The sequence below is a fragment of the Poecile atricapillus genome, chromosome 3 (genome assembly GCF_030490865.1).
Source record: "Poecile atricapillus isolate bPoeAtr1 chromosome 3, bPoeAtr1.hap1, whole genome shotgun sequence".
NCBI classification, from domain to species: Eukaryota; Metazoa; Chordata; class Aves; order Passeriformes; family Paridae; genus Poecile; species Poecile atricapillus.
The window spans coordinates 51,762,981-51,782,821 of NC_081251.1; the positions used below are offsets into that span (position 1 = coordinate 51,762,981).

The 19,841-nt window shown below is 36.4% G+C and overlaps 1 protein-coding gene across 19 annotated transcripts in view; it reads right to left on the bottom strand.

The window, feature by feature from the left end:
• Window positions 1–2,186: 2,186 nt before the first annotated feature.
• Window positions 2,187–19,841, bottom strand: part of TRDN (triadin) — a 231,918-nt gene continuing 214,263 nt past the window's right edge. For 18 of the 19 annotated variants that reach the window (XM_058835672.1, XM_058835685.1, XM_058835682.1 and 15 more), the window contains one exon: window positions 2,187–4,611. In XM_058835672.1, the coding sequence (XP_058691655.1) occupies window positions 3,122–4,611 (1,490 nt within the window). In that variant the 3' untranslated portion in view covers window positions 2,187–3,121. Of the gene's footprint in view, window positions 4,612–7,606; window positions 10,292–19,841 lie in introns of those variants that run through there. The other variant, XM_058835686.1, reaches the window with a different exon arrangement.

Genomic DNA, 19,841 nt, shown 5'->3' on the forward strand with positions numbered 1-19,841 from the left:
CTGTGTCTCTTGAAGGTTTTCACAGTAGGAAAAATCTGATTTTCAAAATCAGATACAATAATGATTAGCATAGATTCATCAGTGCACTACATTGAAGTGATTTATTCAGATCTCTGCCTCATGTGAGCCTTTGCAGTTGGCAAAATGAAATTTCAAGAGTCACATATAACAGTAAATTGACATAGATTCATCAATATTAATGGGAGAACAGTAACATAAACCATTACTAAAGTGGCTGTAGTTGTTTTTGTGGAAAGAAGAGACAGGTCTCCATCACTGGAGACTGAAACCTCTTATAATTGCAGGCAGCATGGGAAAAAGAGAGTGCTTAATCTACAAAGCTTTTATTTTGGCAGAAACAGATTTTAAAGAGTTGCACTATATTCCAGCTTGAGTTGTACTCCATATAAAAGGCCACAGGTTAAAATATAAGGGCCTATTTCAGCTTTAAAATCCAAGAATTTATAAATGTGTGCTGAGGGAGTGTGCTTAGGTCTCTGCAAGTGCACCCCCATAGGCCTTGCTGCATCCACACACACATACATTTCTTCTCATCAGTCTCTATGCTTTTTTTTGCAATGACTGTCAAAGTGCTGATAGCTAGCTAGGGTGTAGCTCCACTAAATGTATTTTTCAAGTGATACCTGTTTGAGCCATCAACAGGTAAGAAGTCAGACACAGCATGAAAAGCATTCATTGCTGGCGTCTGGGAAGATAGCACCTCTGTTGTGTACTTCTGTATTTAATTATTTGCAATTTTTTAAAAACAACCTTTAAATTGTGTGAAATTATTGGAAAAGGTCTTCCTTTGATCTTATTCAAACTATCAAACAACTTAATTTGAATAATTTTCTGTCACTTGAAAGTTTTGGTTAAGACATTTATATGACCAAACTAAAAGAAGGGTCTGATCTAAAAATGGATACTGGTATTTTCTTACGCTGGTAGTTCCATTGCAAGCCTAAAGTCCTCAGCTCCATCCTACAACTGAGTTCTTTGCGTCTTAGCTGATGATATTATTTATACAGAGTATCAGTATTAGAGAAAAAGTGTTAGAGAATGATTTTAACACTCTAACATATGCATATATCTAAAAAAGGCAGAGAATGATATATTTTTGGAAGAAAAAGAATGACAATGATTGCATGTGATAACAGACCCCTTCATAGCAGAGGTCTCAATATGAAGGGTGATAGCTGTCAAATGGGATAATACCCAAACTTGTTAACTGCTCCATTTCTGCAATTTTTTAAGGGAATTTGTCAACAAAATTGCAGAAATCCTCTTCATCGTAGTGTGCCAATCAGTCCCATCCATGACACAGCTGCCCACAAACAGATAAGTCTGTAAAATATCCCCATGAATATGTGAATTGGTCTCCATATCTGGATTAATTCTGAAGTATTCTTGTTCTTGATTACATTGACTTGTCATTTTCACTAATTGTAATTCATTGAAACTGTAGGATATCAACAGCATTCCTATCAGCTAAAAATGCTAAAATATTTTTTCCTTTAAATCATTGACTTTCAGGCAAATTAGAGTAATGCTGCTGGCTTTATTTTCTGGAAGCTGAACCACCCAGATGTTTAATTTTCATGACATTTAGCATTTAATAACCTCACTGTTACTGGTACTAATTTTCTAAATGCCTTTTCTGCTTTTGTTTTGAAAATAAATACATGACAAAATGCTTTGGTACTTCAATTTTCTCTTCTACTCTTTGGGGAAGATTCCAAAAGAATTAACTAAATGATCAATCAGTTAGGAAATAATGAATTTGGAGCTGGATCCAAATGTCCCTATAATCTATAGGATTTTATTAACTTCTATTACATCTGCCCAAAGATGACAAATCAGTTGGCAAGGCATAAATGGTAAAAAAAACTCTTGACAATAAACTAAAAAGGAGGATGATCTGTATGATTTAAACAGTAAGGGTCTCAAAATCTTAGAAAAATGGATATTTTAGTTTCGCTGACTTTTTTTTTTTTTTACATTTTTTGCGAATTTAAAAGAACTTTTAATGTTGACTCACCACTCCAGCTCCTTTTCTAGTTTACTAATTTGATTTATCAGAGAACATGTTGTCATTCCAGTTGAAATGTAAGTACGCTAGTAATATGTAATCACTTATATGTGTGAGACAGCAGAACACTATTGACTTTCACACTCAAAAAAAGCCATCAAGCAGCAGTGATTTATTCAGATTTTCTCAAGGCAGTCTTGTACACACTCACAATAAAGCCAAGGAGACTCAGCTGTTTTGGGAAAGGCTGGATGTGTGACTTTGGCAGGAAGATACACTTTAGAGAGGTGCATGGAAGGTTCTCATCGCGTTGTCTTCATGTTGCCTTTTCTTCACTGAAACGCTACTTCTAAGCCCTAATTTAACAACGTGGTACTCAAGACATCTCCTTTGCATTGTTTCTTTTATGAAGGAAAAGAAACCCCACAGGAATTGGGTTGTACGATAAATATGCATATATATCTTTGCCATTCAGCTGGAAAGTATGCCTGCAGTATTAATGTTAGCAGCTTTATTTTCCCATTTCTTTGACAGGTTCAAAACCAAGATGACCCCTATTTTGTAATACCCCTCTTTAGAATTAAAAAAGCAGGCAAATTAAATGTTTCTGTTTCTCTTTACCATAATTAGAAATTTTTAGTTTGGTGATTCAGTTTCAAAAAAGATTGCTTTTTCTTCTAGCTGGAGCTTTACATGAAATTCATGTAAATTTTCAGAGCAAGATCTAACATAAAAATTAAAATGCTTTAGAATTATGAAAGCAAATAGCACACAAAACAGGAAGAAACTTCTTATTACCTCTGCTACTACCCAAATTCAGCGGTTTGCTGTTTCAGCCACCAGCCATATTAACTAATACAATTTTACTGGTGACTGAGACAAACCCCAAAGGCTTAAGACATGGGCATACTTATTGCCTTTAGGTATTCTGAAAGAAAATTAATAGAACATTTCAGGTAAAATCAAATCTGGGAGTCAGTTTGTCTGTTGGCGGAGTATCCTTTAGCATTATAGAATGATAGTTTAAGGTTGGAGAGGACCTTAAAGATAATCTTGTTCTAACCCTCCTGCCATGGCCAGGGACACCTTCCACTAGAGCAAGTATCTCAAAGCCCTGTCCAACCTGGCCTTGAACACCTCCAGGGATGGAGAGTCCACAACCTCTCTGGGCAACCTGTTCCAGAGCCTCACCACCCTCACAGTAAAAATTTTCTCTCTAATATCTAAACTAAACCCAACCTCCTTCAGCTGAAAACCATTCTCTGTCCTGTCACTACATGCTGATGTGAAAAGTCCTTCTTCAGCTCTCTTGCAGGCCCCCTTTAGGTACTGGAAGACTGTTAATAAGTATCCTCGAAGCCTTCTCTTCTCCAGGCTGAACTGCCCCATCTCTCTCAACCTATCTTTATGGGAGATGCGCTCTAGCCCTGTGGTCAGCTTAATGACTCCCTTCTGGACTTGCTCCAACATGTCAACATCTTTCTTGTGCTGGGGTTCCCAGTCCTGAACACAGTAGTCCAGGTGGGGTCTCACCAGAGCAGAGTAGAGGGAGAGAATTACCTCCTTTGATGTGCTGGCCACACTGCTTTTGATGCAGCCCAGGATACAGATGGTTTTCTTCACTTCTAGCACACATTGCTGAGTCATGTCGAGTTTTTCATCTACCACCAGCCCTAAGTCCTTCTCCCCAGGGCTAGGCTCTTTCCATTCCCTGCCCAGCCTAAAATTGCTTTTGGGACTGCCCCAAACGAGGTGCAGGACCTCGCACTTGGCATTGCTGAACTTCATCAGGATGAGCTGGGCCCACCTCTCAAACCTGACAAGGTCCCTCTGGGTGTTATTCCTTCCCTCCAGCGTGTTGACCGCATCACACACCTGGGTGTCATCAGTGAACTCACTGAGGGTGCACTGAAACCCACTGTCAATGTCACCAATAAAGATGTTAAAAAGCACCAGTCCCAGTACTGAGCCCTGGGGAACACCACTTGGCACTGCTCTCCATTTGGACATTGCACCACTGACGTCAACACTTTGAGCATGATCATCCAGCCAATTCTTTATCCACCCAGTGGCCCACTCATCAGATCCGCGTCTCTCCATTTTAGAGACATAGATATCATGTGGGACAGTGCCTTTGTTCAAGTCCAGGGAGATGATGCCTGTTGTCCTTCCCTCGTCTACCACTGCTGTAACCGTATGGGAGAAGGCCAAGAAATTTGTCAGACACGATCTGACTTCAGTGATGCCATGTTGGCTGTTACCAATCATCTCATTATTTTCCACCTGCCTTAGCAGAGTTTCCAGGAGGAGCTGCTCTATGATCTTGCCAGATGCTGAGGTGAAACTGACTGACCTGTCATTACCTGGTTCTTCCTTATCTCCCTTTTTAAAAATGGGTATTATGTTTCCCCTTTCCCAGTCAGTGGGAACTCCACCAGATTGCCATGACTTCTCAAATATGTTGGGTAGTGGCATAGCCACTTCCTCAGACAGTTCTTTCAGCACCCATGGTTGTATCTTGACAGGTCCCATGGACTTGTGCACCTTCAGGTTCCTTAGACGGTTTTGAGCTCGGTCTTTTCCTGCAATGGGTGGAGAAGAAAAATGGAACAGCTTAGGTTTTCCTTAATACAGAAAAATAATCAAGCCAAAGGGAACACAGGGGTCACTATTTAAGCAAGAACATATTTTACCTTTTGAGACTAACCACCTCATCCAAAGAAAAAGGCTCAAAATTGTAGACAAATTTTATCTATTGAGTGTTGGTAAAAGAGCTAAGTATTAAAAGTGGCATCTGGAAAGTGCAATTTCTAGAATACTTTTCCCAAAGGAAGCATTACTGAGTGAATTTCTAGACTTTTGGACCAAGCAAAAAAAAAAAAGTGTTCTAAAAATTTTACTAATCTCTACCATAATAAAAGACAAAACTGAAAACTGAAGAAAACTCTTCCTCAGTATGAGAATTATTTACTACATTGACTAACACCCAGTCCTTGAGATGTGAGGATGTCAGAATAGATGGTTGTGTGGAGTATGTATCACAAAAAATATTGAGAAAACCCAAAAAATGTTATGTTATTTCATTGTTTAATCAAATTGACAAGGAATTCAGCATTGGGAGGTATACTCTGTTTTGCCCACAGGTGAATAATATGACTCCTTAAGTATTTGGCCAATTGGGAATTTCTGGATAACTTTGTTCAGGATAAATGGACGGTATGCAAGCTAGAGATCTAGTGACTTTTTTAGGTGTATAAATAATACATGTTTCATATTTTCAATTGCTTTTGTATTTCTTCCTTATGGAGAAATATCACCTCCTTTAAGATGAATCTTTAGGAAATACTACTTTTATGTACAGATCCTGCCTAAGAATTTTTTTAAAGCATTTTGTATTTCCTTTTTTTTGTCAATTATCTACCCCTCACCTCTTCACTTTCATCACTACTACTCACTGATGTAATACTTTTAATTTTTAATTGGCTTCCAAAATCTTCAATCCCTGGAAAGAAGTGCTGCCAATGGTACGTAAATGAGGATAGTCAGATGCTGACTGTCTTAAATTCAAAGCAGCTTAAGTGGCCAGTGCTCTCCCTAAGGGGGTAAGTCTCTCATTTCTTACTCAGTGGTGGAAGAAAAGTTGTAGGATAGGAAAAGGAAAAGGGTTTTAGCTGTTCTCCTCAGTGCCTGTGTCCTAGCAGATAAGGACATCTCTCTAAAACTGCTTACTGCACTTCTATTATGTTGTCTTAGAGTTTTTATCATGGAGAATTTGGCATCTAAACAAGACTATACTAAGTAGTTAATGGCTGTGTATAAAAAGAAAATAGCTGTGTGTTTCCAGAGTTGGGAATTGGTGGGATAATGTTTTGTGGCAATGTACAATTTATGTATGCTGTGTCTTGTGCTCTAAGTGGTGACTCCAAGTGTGGGACAAGTAGCATTTTGCTGATATTTTAGTGGGACATACAGGATCTGTGTAACAACCAGCTGTGGTGGGTCAGCCTCGGTTAACAACTGAACCTCCACCCAGCTGCTCACTCCTGCCCTCAGGGAGAGAAAATAGGAAGAACAAGAATGAGAAAGCTCATGGGTCAAGCTAAAGAATGTCAGATTGTTTACTAATTACTGTTGAGAACAAAGAAGAATTGAGGAAAATAAGCTCACAAAAATGTAGGATTTCATGATTTGCATAGTGGGAAACAGAGAAAGACAAACATTAAATTAGCATCTGTCCTCCCCTTTCTCAAGCTTAAAGTCACTCTTTACACCAGTCCCTGTCAGTAATGGTTGGCCTATGGTGGTTCCTCTTCACTGCTTTGTCCTTCTCAGACTTTTAGCCTGCTCTGGCATGGGTGTTTCTCAGGCTGCAGGGAAATCTCTGCCCTGGTGCTGAGCAGCTCATCTTCTGACCTTGGTGTTCCATCTTCTGCTTCTCACTCTTTTTGTTCTTCATCTCTATGTCTGTGGCATTTTCAAACCTTCCTTACAATTGTTTTCCCCAAGGCACCGCAGCCATGGCAGCAGGGCTCAGCTGTGCCCTGAGGTGGGTGCATTGGAGCCGTCTGGAACTAGCCGTGTCCAGGCCAGGACTGATCCTCACAGTGGTCACCCTGCAGCCCCCACCAGCACCTGGGCACCTGCAATGCTGTGCACCAGCACAGTTAATCACTGAAGAAGGCTAAGTCTTCTTACCCAGAATTTCTGAGCACCCCCTCACTCACTGGTGCAATAGAAATGAGCCATTAAGAAAAGCTCTGTTTTACTGGAAGGTTTTAAAATGGGTGAAATTGGACTCCAGCTGTGACATGGGTAAGAGTGTGAAACTGAATAGGGCTGAGGATGAGGTCTGAGGACCGCACCAGCAAGAGTAAACAGCTCTGGGTCAGGCAGCAGTGTAAAACTTATCTTACTGGTCTTGCTGGAAACTGGCCGCTCCTGTTGGCTTCATCAGGATCTTAGCACGTCAGAGAAAACTGCGCAGGCAAACTGCTGAGTGGCACACCTCATGTGTGGGATGACTCATCAAACTCTGCAGGGCAAAGGAGTCTTGAACCCCAGTGCAGAGCTGAGCAATTGCAGTTGTATCACCTCCAGGTTGTAATCTTTTTCCCACACCAGCCCATCTGCCTTAACCATTGCTGGTATAGGCAAGCCATAGGTCCTGGGGGGTGTGGGCTTCAGGAATCCCACCAGTTTTTGCCCTTCAGTTTCTTGGTGGCCATTTTCCTAATTGTCTGAACTATAAACTTGTCATTGGAGATCACAGCTTTGTCTGTACTGGTTGTGCAGTTGTATTATAAATAAGCAGTTTGATGAACATAAATGGTTTGGTGTAGATGAAGCCCTCCCTTGAATGACTGCAGCAACCATTTAGCTTTCCATATGTCAGAGTGTAATCAATAAAGAATGTAAAAAAGCTGGCTAAGTATTGCTAAAAGCCCATTAGGAGTAAATACAATGCTGGATGGGTAATTTTTCTGGCCTAATTGCATCTTTATAATCAGAAGATTTCTAAGGCTTGCATATGTAAACCCTTGTCCTGCACTTTTGAATTCACAGAACAACATATCACAATCACTGAAACAGGGTTTTTATTTTTTATTTTCCAAAATGTATAACAATCAGCAAAAGATTTTGCAATATTTAAGGCTAATTTGAGTAAAACCATGCAAACCAGGAAATTTTTTAGTTTTCAGGTGAATCTAAAGAGAAAACCCCTTGCCTCTCTGAGAGTGGACCTGTTTTTTCTGCTTTTCCAGGCAGTGACTAAGATTAGGAAACAAAATTAAATGATTGACTTTACATCACTTATGCAATTATATAAATTGTTCATATTTCCAAAGCTTTCAGATATCTAACATTGAAACGTATCTAATTGAAACATTATGGAAATGAGATCTAGAACAAATTCTTGTCATTTTCCATCTCAGACAGGAAGGAAGGATTAAGGCTAACTATAATGAAAAAAATTATGTTTCCAAAAGAAGATGAAAAAAATAAAGGCTGATAGTATATATTTTTTTTGTCCCGATTATTTGCGTTAGATAAAATTTTGAATTAACTGATTTTGCAGAAAGTTAAAATCTCCTTTTTAAGACAGCTTTCACAGTAAAAACCTAGGGCAATAACATCCATCATAATATATACAAAATCATAACTTTGAAAGGGAAAAGTTGCTGAAAATATAAAAAGAGACACCAAAATGAAGATCATCATTCTACTATTAAAAATTCTCTGCTGGCAGTGCTATCTCCAGAGCAGATTTGACAGGAGTCTGCGGGGACATTCACCTCGAACACTCACATCTATTGTGTGATTCTACACGGGAATAGCTACTTCTAGAGCAGGAGCAGTTCCTGCCTCTTTCTGGTCACCACTACCGAAATTGCTTGTTGCAATGACAGCTTTTGCAGCACACGACCTGTGCAATATCAGAGTACATTAAGACCAAGGATCCAAATCACATACGGCCATGACCAGTAATCAGAGAATACCAACAGGACCCAGCAGTGTAACAGCAAAGCTTTCTGAATTACACTAATCTGTCAAAGAATCAGCTGTCCAAAACTCACACGAGTCAATTATTTGATTAAAGTAAGATGGATGGGCAGAGAGAGCGTAAGAGGGAGGAGGCCAATGCTGTCTTGGTCTATAGTAAAAATGAAAAAGTGGTATAGAATTTTTGGCATGTTCAGACTCTACAACTAGTGGGTTTTCACAAAGAGGATCATATTGCTTCAGCAGGTAACTACATAACTACAGTCACTGCTGAATATTTCCCAGATTAAATGCGAAAATATAGTAAGGAAATGCAAACAAATAGCAGCTTGTACAAATGCATTATTTACATACCAAGCATAGACAAGTGAGATGCCAATTTTCATCCATGTACCTTTAAATGGATCAAATGCCATCTTGTCTCTTTTTTAGGGTAACAAATCCTTTATTTCTACATAAATGCACAAAAGAAGGTTGAGGACAAACACATCTACTTTCAGTTCTACTGTAAGCCATTTACAGTAGTGTGCTGTGAGGAAGTCCATTCATTTCATCTAGTAAAATGGGATACCTGGGTTATTTCATGTGTTTATGTTTCATTTTCTTCTGATTCTTTCTTTGTTGGGGTTTTGGTTTTTGCTGTTGTTCACTGATCTGAGACAGCATTAAATTCACATAATTACTGGAAATTTGGGTTGCTTTAGTTTTGTGAATGGCATCTCACATCCTAGCTTTTCATCTGGCTTAAGCTAATAGCAAATTGTTGGCTGGTATATTGTCCATTTACATGGTTTTTGCTGCAAAACAATCTGATTTAGCTGCAGAAGAAAAGTGGAAGCACTATAATTATTTAATTTGTTTCTTCAGACCTTCATGTTGGTAAAACAGGGATTTTCCTAACCTTTGACACGTGGTTTCACTTTCTCTTCTCACTTTGGGCCTTAGGAAGAGAAGAGCTTGTATTTTACCAGCAGGCAGGGCAAACAGTCCATGCTTTTACAGTTTCAGACTAAATAGAAAATTCATCATTAGCATGACTTGTGGAGTCAACTTACTGATAGTGTATTGAGCTGCTCCAAATAAGTGTGAGCTTCAGGCTACACTGGTCAATGAGACATAAAAATAGCACCAGTCACAGAGCACATTTTCATGACTTAGTGAGGCATTTTCCTGTCAGAAATTTGATTGAACATTAAGAAGAAATGGTTAGGATTGCAGCTAGTCTTGCAATCTTGCTGATATAAGAGCTACATTCAACCTTTCACTCCTTAGATAAGATTAAATGGAAAACAGACTCACTTCAATGCTGAGCATGTAGGTAAAGTAAAACAAGAGCAAAAGAGGCATGGAAACACACGCACATGCTCACACACACAGTCACATCAATGCTTTGTTAGCATTGCAGCCTTTCCATGAGAGACTGGGCACTGTTACATTTCTACCTTTGTTAAACACAGTTCATTACTGCTTGTTCTGCCATTGCCCCATGGAAACCTTTTCCAGGTACATGTGTGCAAGCAGATGACATTCTTGCAATGACAAGTATCACTGTAGCTACTGTGGACCTCAGCAGAAAAGATAAAGTGCAAAATGTCAGTGATCATTGGACTCAGTCTCTCTACTGCCCCGGTTTCCTTGTCTTTCTCTTGGAAGTCTTTGAGTGAGTCTTTTCTTCCTTGTTTGAAGGGGAATTAATAGGAAATTGCAGGCCAAATCCATTAGGTCCATTTAGGAAGACACATTGAAAGTAGCGGACAGGAGCTAGGAAAACAAGGAAGAGATGATTAATGTTTATGGTTTCCAAACTGGGGCCATGAGTCTATTCCATGTTCTTTCAGAAAACATCTGTATGATTTCATTCCCATTAAGTCACAAATCTCTAGTGTGATCACAAGCCAGGTTTCACATATCAACAAAAGCTCAATGAGAGATTTTGTAGCACAAGATGAGAAATTATTGTCAATTTCACATTTAAATACATCATTTCTCTCAGTGTTACAATCCTACTTCTCCCAGAGTACTTGCATTTTGGGATATCTGAATGTAAGCCCCAAAAATTCACACATATATTTGCTGGTTTTATATTTCACAGTGACTTTCAGAAATATTGAAGAATTCCAGAAAGACTCATATTGAATTCATATCTAACTCATATCTATTTTATTAGACTTCAGGTGAATTATCATTTATGGTGAATAAAGGGATCATAAATGTCTGTACCTATTTTCTGACTTTTCAAAGTCATGGATGTTTTCCCCCTTTTAATTTTTGTGTGTTATGTATGTAGTCGTACTTTCCATCACATTTTAAAAGCTTTCAAGAGCACATACTTCAGCACAGATGGAATTGATCTAATTAGCTTCAAAAGCTGAGTTTTGCACTGTGAGAGTAACATTGACAAGATTTTAAAAGACAACTATTAGTCAGTTGTGTGTTTGGGAAAATGACTGGAGGAATGTTGGCATCTGAAACAAGTTAGTTTTCATGCAATTGATTTTCTGATGACTTTTTCTTTCCCCTGCTGTTCATCTCATATTAAAAAAAAAAAAAAAAATAAAAATAATTAGCTGTTCCCTATGACAATTCTAAACTGAGATGGACTCCAGGGCTCCCTGCATTATAAACTGGTTCAGGCTTTGTTTACTGACTTCCAGGTCCCATTAAAAGGTGGAAAACAGAGTAGTGTGTCAGAAATGTTGGTATATTCAATCTGGTTGTATTATCCTCTGGTTTTCTTGCCTGACTCATGCAAAAGTTATGTCTTTTTTGTCTAAAAGCACACGTTAATATAAAATTGGAAATTAGATCCTTCTGGATCTAATGACTTACTCCTTTTTCAGTAAGTCTAAGAATGGAAGTTATTTTTTCCCCAAATTCTCAGTGTTTCTGTTTCTCTGTGAGATGGATCTCAGATTTTTTTAGAAAACAGAAATAAAGCAAATCCCCTGATTAGAGTTCACAGCCTAAATGTGTCAGGCCAGGGTTCTCCTGTGAGGCTTGACAAGCCATGGACCGAGTGATTATCTTAAATCCTCCTCCACTGACCTTTCTATGTACACACTTGTGCAGAACCAGGACATTTCTGAGATATAATTTCAACAAATAGTCTTATTCCATTATTGAACTAAGGTAATTTTTATGAGTAAAATTAACTAAAAACAATATATTGCCACAAGGACTGCTGTGATTAAAACCAGTATTGTTCTACCAAAATACTTAGTCAGAGATTTTTCAATCAGATTTTTTTAAAAAATACCACAAACACTAAATCCTCTAAAATTTAATCACAGTGGATATGAGACTGACAAAGAGAAATTCCTTAAAGGAAGGAAAATGCCAATTACAAATTCACTTTTTACTGTTAAAAGGAAACTATTTCTGTGTATTTCTTTTATGGATACAAAAATGAAAATAAAAAAGTCAATTACACTCTTCTTCATGAAGAAGGCAAGTAGGGCACCATGCACTTTCTAGCCACAATAAATACAAATAAATATTTTATTTATGGGTAAAAAGTTATTATCCCCCTGTGTTTCACATGCTGTCAGAATATCTCTTTTCTTCACATGCATTTGCAAAATTCTGTAAAAGATTAACTTACACAGATACATACTTGCAAGTATTTTAAACATGGTTATGTTATGTATTGCAATTATAGCATGCCTGACACCACAATGTTTTCCAGAGGTGTTACCTGATCATTATTCTTAAACCACTAGTAGAACTAGCTACTGCAATCATTTCATTTGAAAACCTCATGCATAATCTATTGTTAAAAGCCACTAAATTCATGAAGGCAAAAGGAAAGGGCAAACTTTAAGATTTTTGCAACTCAGCCAGCAGCTACAAAATAATTATGTGGCCCATAATTCTAAATTGGAAAACAGGAGATAGAAATTAATTATTTTGAAAAGTATTATCTAGGAATTATGTTTATTTGAAATGTGTAATGCTAAATATCTCTTTATAATTGTTTATTTGGAATGTTAATGCTTTGTTGTGTTATTTCTATCTGCAATGTTTGTGAAGTAAGCCCTGGTTTTTGGCTGGTATGTATCCATGTTGATTGCAATATGTTGAAGTGATATTCAAATGTTTATGTAGCCTATTACTTATCATCTAGCTTTAGAAAACATCAGAAAAATGCTGCTTAAAGAGGAACCTCAGGAAAAATAGGGATAGTAGTAATAATTTTTGTTAAATTTTCTTGCTAATTGTTTCCATAAGGCTAACACAATTTGTTTCCAATTTGTGATAATTTGAGTGCTGAAATCAGCTGCAGGCTTTTTTTTCTTTTTTCTTTTTTTTTGGCATAGATCACCAAATACCCCAAAAGATATATATAAAAAAAAACAAAACCAAAAACTCCCCAAAACCCTCACCCAACAAGGCGTTTTGTTTATTTCTCTGTCTGAAGAGTAGAAGCAAGCTAGGATAAACACTGCAAATGGGGCAGGAATAAGAACAAGGATCTAGAAAAGGCAGGATATGTAAAACTGGCTTTAAGGTAAGGAGGAAAAAACAATCATGCTTTTTCCAGGATGTGCTGGTTTTGGCTGGGGTAGGTTTGTCTTCTTTATAGTAGGTAATATACAACACTGTTTTGGATTTCTTCTGGAAAGAGTGCTGATAATTCAGGAACGGTTTAGCTCCTGCTGAGCAGGACTGACACAATCAGGGCCTTTCTGCCTTTCACCCCACTGCACCAGGGAGGGGTCAGTGTGTACACAAGGAGTAGGGGGATACACAGCCGGGATAGCTGACCCCAACTGACCACAGGGGTATTCCCTATCATGTGGCATCGTGCTCAGCAGATACAGCTGGAGGAAGAGAGAAGAAGAGGGCATTAGGACTGATGACATTTGTTTTCCCAAGAAATGGTTATGCATGCTAGAGCCCTGTTTTCTCGCAGGTGGTTGAATGCCTGCCCGTCCATGGAAAGGAGTGAAAGAATTCCTTGCTTTGCTTTGCTTGAGCATGTGGCTTTTTGTTTTATCTATTAAACTATCTTTATCTCAGCACACAAGCTTTGAAAGAACATTTGTGATTTTTTTTCAACAGCCTACAAATACAAAAAATTTTTTATTAATAATTTTAAATTGGTTTTTCCTTGGAATTAATCTAAAATATTTTGTTCTGAAAAGTCCCCATTTTCTTCAAATGTTCTTTTGAGGATTAGAAAAACTAAGGCAGAATGCTTAATGAATTTATCCTAATATTAAGGCAATGTTTATACCTGATTTAAAACTTCAGTAGATTCACTTGGTAAAAGACTAAACTATTTTGATATGTTGTAGTGTATATGTGATCTAGTGGCTACAGTTCTAACAGTACAAGATTTGATAAGCAAGGTGTTATGTTTCCAAATGTACATATAAAAAGACGTAATTTTCAGGTTTTGGAAATAGTCAAACTATTAAAAAAGTCTTTTTCCCATACTACCTTTGTAGATTGTGTCCTATTAATTCTCCCAGTGCAAAACTACTCACTTATAAAGGCAAATTTCATCATCATTCCACAATTGAATGGATCATTTATATTTTAGCTAATTAAACAATCAGATTTTGAAATAGACATACTGCAAGTTTCCATATTTTCTGGTAATTATCTCATATTTATTTTTTTTATGGCTGGTGAATTTCATACTTTTTGTAAACTGAATTGTCTGTCTCTAGTATATTCTACCTTTTTAGGTAAAACAAAGTCAGATGCCCATATGGTAAGGATGAAATTTGCAGGATGAAATTGTTTCTGTCTTACAATTTTTATTACGGCTTTACAATTTCTGTTTCATGTTACCCTACTTAGGCTGCTTTATCTAGCAAACCTCAGCTGCAAAACATGCAGATAAGAAGTTCATTCAGAAAATATTGACATCTTTGGAACTGTGTCCACAACAGTGTTATGATACAAACCATAGTCAAGAGACCAATTTGAATTTTGGCATGCAAATAGGAATATAAATACATCCCACACTGCCTTTGCAATTCCCACATTCAATATGAATGCAGAATGTGTCTTTTAAACTGGAGAGGGTTCTGACTTTGAATGTATTGTCTCACATCTTCAGAGCAAATGTTATCAAAAAGATAAAAGGAGGAACAGTAGGAGAAAAATGTGGTTTAACAGTAGATATATGAAATAGACATTGTTTTCAGCTTAAGCAGGAAAAAAAAAAGCATTATATCTGGGATATACTTTTGTTTAGGATGTATTTTATGAGAATTTATATAATTACTTAATTTCCGCTTATGAGTGCTGCTGAGGAAACAGAACAGTCAATGCTGGAAAAGTGTCATAGTGGTGTTTTTAATGTATTAGAACTGGTGCTCTGATATGAGGACATGGGATACCTAAGACAACTTAATTTCTAAAAGGTTGGAGGAAGGGATATTTGTTTCTTTTTCACTTTGTGAAAGGAACAGGAACTTTTGCTCCTCTTCCTCCTCAAAAAAAAAGAAAAAAAAAAAAAAAGAAAAAGAAAAATAAAGAAAAAGAGAAAGAGAAAGAAAAAGAAAAAGAACACCAAAACCAAAACCAAGACCAAAACAAAACAAAAAAAAGAAAATAAAATGTATTCCTTAAAGTAATTTTTGCCAGGCTGGTTTCAAGAAACGTGAGGAATATTGCAAGAACACCATCCTGGTGTTTTCAGTTCTTTAACAGAAAGGAGGAAAGTATCCTATAATAAAATTTAATAATCCTAAAGAATATCAAGGTGTTCCCATTTATGTATTACAATGACTAAGTCTTCTTTCTATAAGGCTCAGATAGCTTTTTTTAATACAAGTCACCAAACTGAATATTTGTTAAAAAGAAAACTCTTAGCAATAACAGTTTGGTTATTAAGGGAAAATTAGAAGGACTGTGTGACAAATGTTTTCCAGTTTGAATCCAATTTCTTCACTTAGAGGCTGTCTTAATAGAAATAGCAATTCAAAAACCACAAAAATTCAGACAATCATAGTATAAAAAACTACTATTTGGTGAGCAATTACAAATAAAAGAAAATTTTAACAACTACACTCATTTACTTGTGACTGCTGCTCAGGAATGCACATGAAGTGCAAACAAATTTCAGCAATTAAAACAACCACACAACAGCAAAAAAATTCCTTCCAACAATTTGATAGCCAAAGATTTTTTCACTTGCTAAAACATCAGGAATAGAAGCAAGTAATTCCTCCCTTGCTCCTCTCTTCCTGTCAATTTCTGCCCTGTTATGTAATGTTTCAGTGACATTACAGTATGACAAAGTGACCAGACAAAGCACAGGGCAGATGGGGAAGGGGAATCATGTGGAATCTTTTATAAATATCACAAATTTTTGCCTTCACACTTGCTAAAAAGATGAATGTAAGTCTTTGTGCTTAGTGGCCCTGTGCAACTGACATTTAATTACATCTTATTTCTTCAATAGAAAAGTTGAAGGCTGAGCGTCTCTGCAGGAGACCACATACTGTTTTCTTAAGTTCACAACATGGACCATAGATACTTGCTATTCAAAACAACATGTTTGGGTCAAAAATTAAATTATTTATTTTTCAGTAAATTATTTTCAACTCCTTTCTTACGCTGTGCAGTCTCTTCATGTTTCTTTATGTACTCTTCATGCAGTACAGTCATAGTAGTCTCATTATCAGAAATTACAATGCTTAGTGGGAAGGATGGGAAAAAGGAGAAAAGATTTATATGTCCATTACAAATAAACAACAAATACCACCACTACTTTAAGTCAATTCCATATATCTAAAAACATCCTCTTCAAATGACATTTTTCTAGCATTGTATAGACAATGCATAGACAGGGAAAATAGAGCAATTGAAGACACTTCCTTTGTGTCTTATTTTGTGTCTTGAGTAACAAAAGAAAATGAAGAATGTTTGGAAAGTAACTCTCAAAGCTACTTTCAAAATGTCTATGTTGCAATGGAATTAATTGCATATCTTTGCAAAGACCATCCAAGTTCTCATATCTGTTTTATCAAGGGGTCTGTCAGATAATGTTATTAAAAGAAAAAGGGCTAAAGATGTTTGAGTAGCAGAATTAAACACTAGCAATAACATTGTTATTACAGCTATGAGAATTCAGATTCTCCTTAACAGTTCTTTTTCAGGCATTGGGGGACTTCCCCAGCAAGGTCTGGAGAAGGTAAAATACATTTATTTTACAAGAGTTAATATGCCTTTTCTCACAAATAATTCTCAACAGTGAGAAAAAGACCACCCAGAAGATTGCTCCATGTGTCTGCAGTCCCAATTTGCCCCCAAATTTTGCTGAATACACAAAAGAAATCAGCCTTTATCAGTGTTTTAATGTAGAAAAAAAAAAAATAGTATCAGTACAAAGTCAGTAGTACATGTCTCTAATAACACTTTCTTAGTATAAAATATGATGAAAATATGTCAAATCAATAGCTCTAAGAGGGCACGTTCATTATAGTTAATATCATTAGATATGAAAATATCACCACAGTAAAAATATATATAAGATTGAAGGACTAGAACTGGTTAAGAACAGTTATATCTGTCACTTGTCAAAGTAAGTGCTCTTTTTGAAACAAAGCAACCAAGCCTAATGAATGTGAGCTTTTTTCTAAGAAAACCAGTTCTGCAATAGAAGGTGAAATTTATTATTTCTGTCTTATAGCTTGAGTGTGGTAGATTACATCTAACAACCATTTAAGGAAAAAAATATGTATTTTGTTAACTGGTTCTTGCATTGTCTAGTAAGAAGGCTAAATGGATAAATAAGCATTATTCCATAAATGTATATTTATGGAATATTGTTATGTTCCATGTTAGGTCACTGCATACAAACCACGTAATTCATGGATAAATGTGTGAACATCCTCAATGTGACATTCCCCTGAAAGTCATTAAAAAAATTCTATTTGTTAGACAGTAAAATCATGCAAGATGTAACAGTGCAACACATATGTGGTAATGCAGACACTTCCAACAAAGCATAGCAATAATCAGAGCACACAGGCTTTACAATTTTGCTAGCATTGAGTTTTCAAAGGAGTCCAGTACTGGCATGATTTGTTTTATTACTGAAACATAGGAGCAAATGGATGAATCATTCAAAAAATTATATATAAGAGAGACCAGAAGTTATTGAATTTTTTCTCAGTGCAATAGTAATTACAGGAGACTACAGTGGTTTTGGTGGGCAGCAAAATTGAATTGGATTCTCTTGCAATAGCATTTCAATTCTGACAGTGTCATGGTAGGACACACTGTGTGCTGGTCATGAAATTTAGGCATGTTGACATGACATTGTCAACTTATTCCTATGTCCAGTACATTCAACTACTGTAATTTCAGTGTATCACAAGAAAATCATTGCTTCTAACTGTCATTTACCTGTTTTAAATTTCACATACAAACACATTTGTATACACAAAAAAGGATAAAACCAAAGAAGAAGGAATAAATAATCAGGAATCCTTTTATGTTAGTAAGAATGGATACAAAGTAATGGGAAGTAAATACCATATATTTATTTTGCTGTAAAGGCATGGGATAGAGAAAGGAGGGGAGGAGAGGAGAAGGGAGAGAAGGGAAACAGTGTATGATAAGGTGGATAAGCAGCTAAGGAAAGGGATGCTAGTGCTTGAATGATGCAAGTGATTTCTTCATTTCAGTTATCATTCTAACTGAAATACTTATTAAATAAAGGTTTGGGGATTTTTGGATTTTGTCTGGCCTTATGTTCACACACTTGTCTTCCTCAATGAGAACTCCTCTGCTGGGAACAGCAGGACTTCTTTTATGACAATAAACACCAGTAAAGAGTTTTTGAAATGTCAGTGTTGAACTCTCTGATAAACTTGAGCTGCTGGCAAACCCTGGTAGAACCAAATTCACCCTGCTTAAAAACAGGCACTTGAGGCTCTACCTTCTGTATTTAGCTCTAGCCATGTGACATAAAGCATAAAAGGGAGGCAATTCAGATTCTGAAGGGATGAGTAACCCATTGGAGAAGTTCCTTTCTGATTTACCACAGAGCAAATATGCTTTTTTCTAAGTGCATAAGATTAGAAAATATCAGATCTGTGCCTGTGTGCTACTTACAATGAAAAATGGAGCTAAATTAGAATTTCTTCTTCACCCTGAATTTGCACAATTCTGGGAATAAGGAAAGACAGGAAGAAGCTGTAGGAACTCAATAGACTGCTTTCTTAAAATATTTCACAGCATCTGCTGCCACTGATTAAAAAAATTGTATAACACAATGTAAAAAAATTGTATCACATAATTAGGATTTTTCCACTGGATTTCACTATACGGATGATAGTCTGGAAGCATGAACTCACTCCAATATCAGGATGCCTGCTTTTAGCTGATAATTTTTTAAAAACAAAACCTATGCTGATGAAAAAAATATGACAGCAATTACTTTCCTAGAGCTGAAGAAGGATTTGAAGAAATGGCCATTTATCTGAAACAAAGATAAATAATCTCTCACTCAGAAAGCTGCTGAAGAATTACATTTTGTATATAACTTTACTTCCACAAAGCATGTCATGAGAATACATAATATGTACTTTTTTCCTCTTCTCTTGCAATGTGATTTAAGAAGATATGCCAGTCAAACTAAAGGGCAAAATGAACATAACAATGTTCACTAAGATACTAGACATTTATATTTTGTTTGTGGTAAACTCATTCAGAGCCTTATACAGATATTTTTTTTCTTCATTTGTCTTGAAATAAATTTCATATATATTTACAAGTATATATTTGCAGCCATTTAGTTTAGTTTTAGAAGAATGTTTTGACCCAGTTAAGGGGAAAAGAATGAACTCATTGTTCAACAGGCATAAATAAAATTACTAATTGAATTCATTTTTCAAATTTAGGCAAAACAGACTCTCTCTACTAGGACTAAACCAGTGTACTAAATAATACATTTTTTCATAGTATTTTTTCTTTTCCCATAGACTGTAACCCTTGTATATTTAGTTACACCAATCTGTCCTGCATTTATAGAAAACATATGTGTTTCTTTAATAATTTACTAGACAAATAAATTTTGGGATTAACATAAGAAGGAATCAATTAATGAGTTAATTGTAAAAAAACCCAGCTTTTGATTACCTTTTAGCATTTTTAACTTTTGCTTATCCTCCAATTAATTTTTTTTTTTTAAATATCCTTTATTTCTGTGATTTCTCTCTGTGAGTTTTCCCTCATTCTCTGGTATAACTTTTTTCATCCTCTTTTGATTTAGAAAACCACTCCAAACTCCTGGGGCACATTGTCAAGTGTAGTCAGGGAGGTCTAATAATGTTTGTAGACCAAG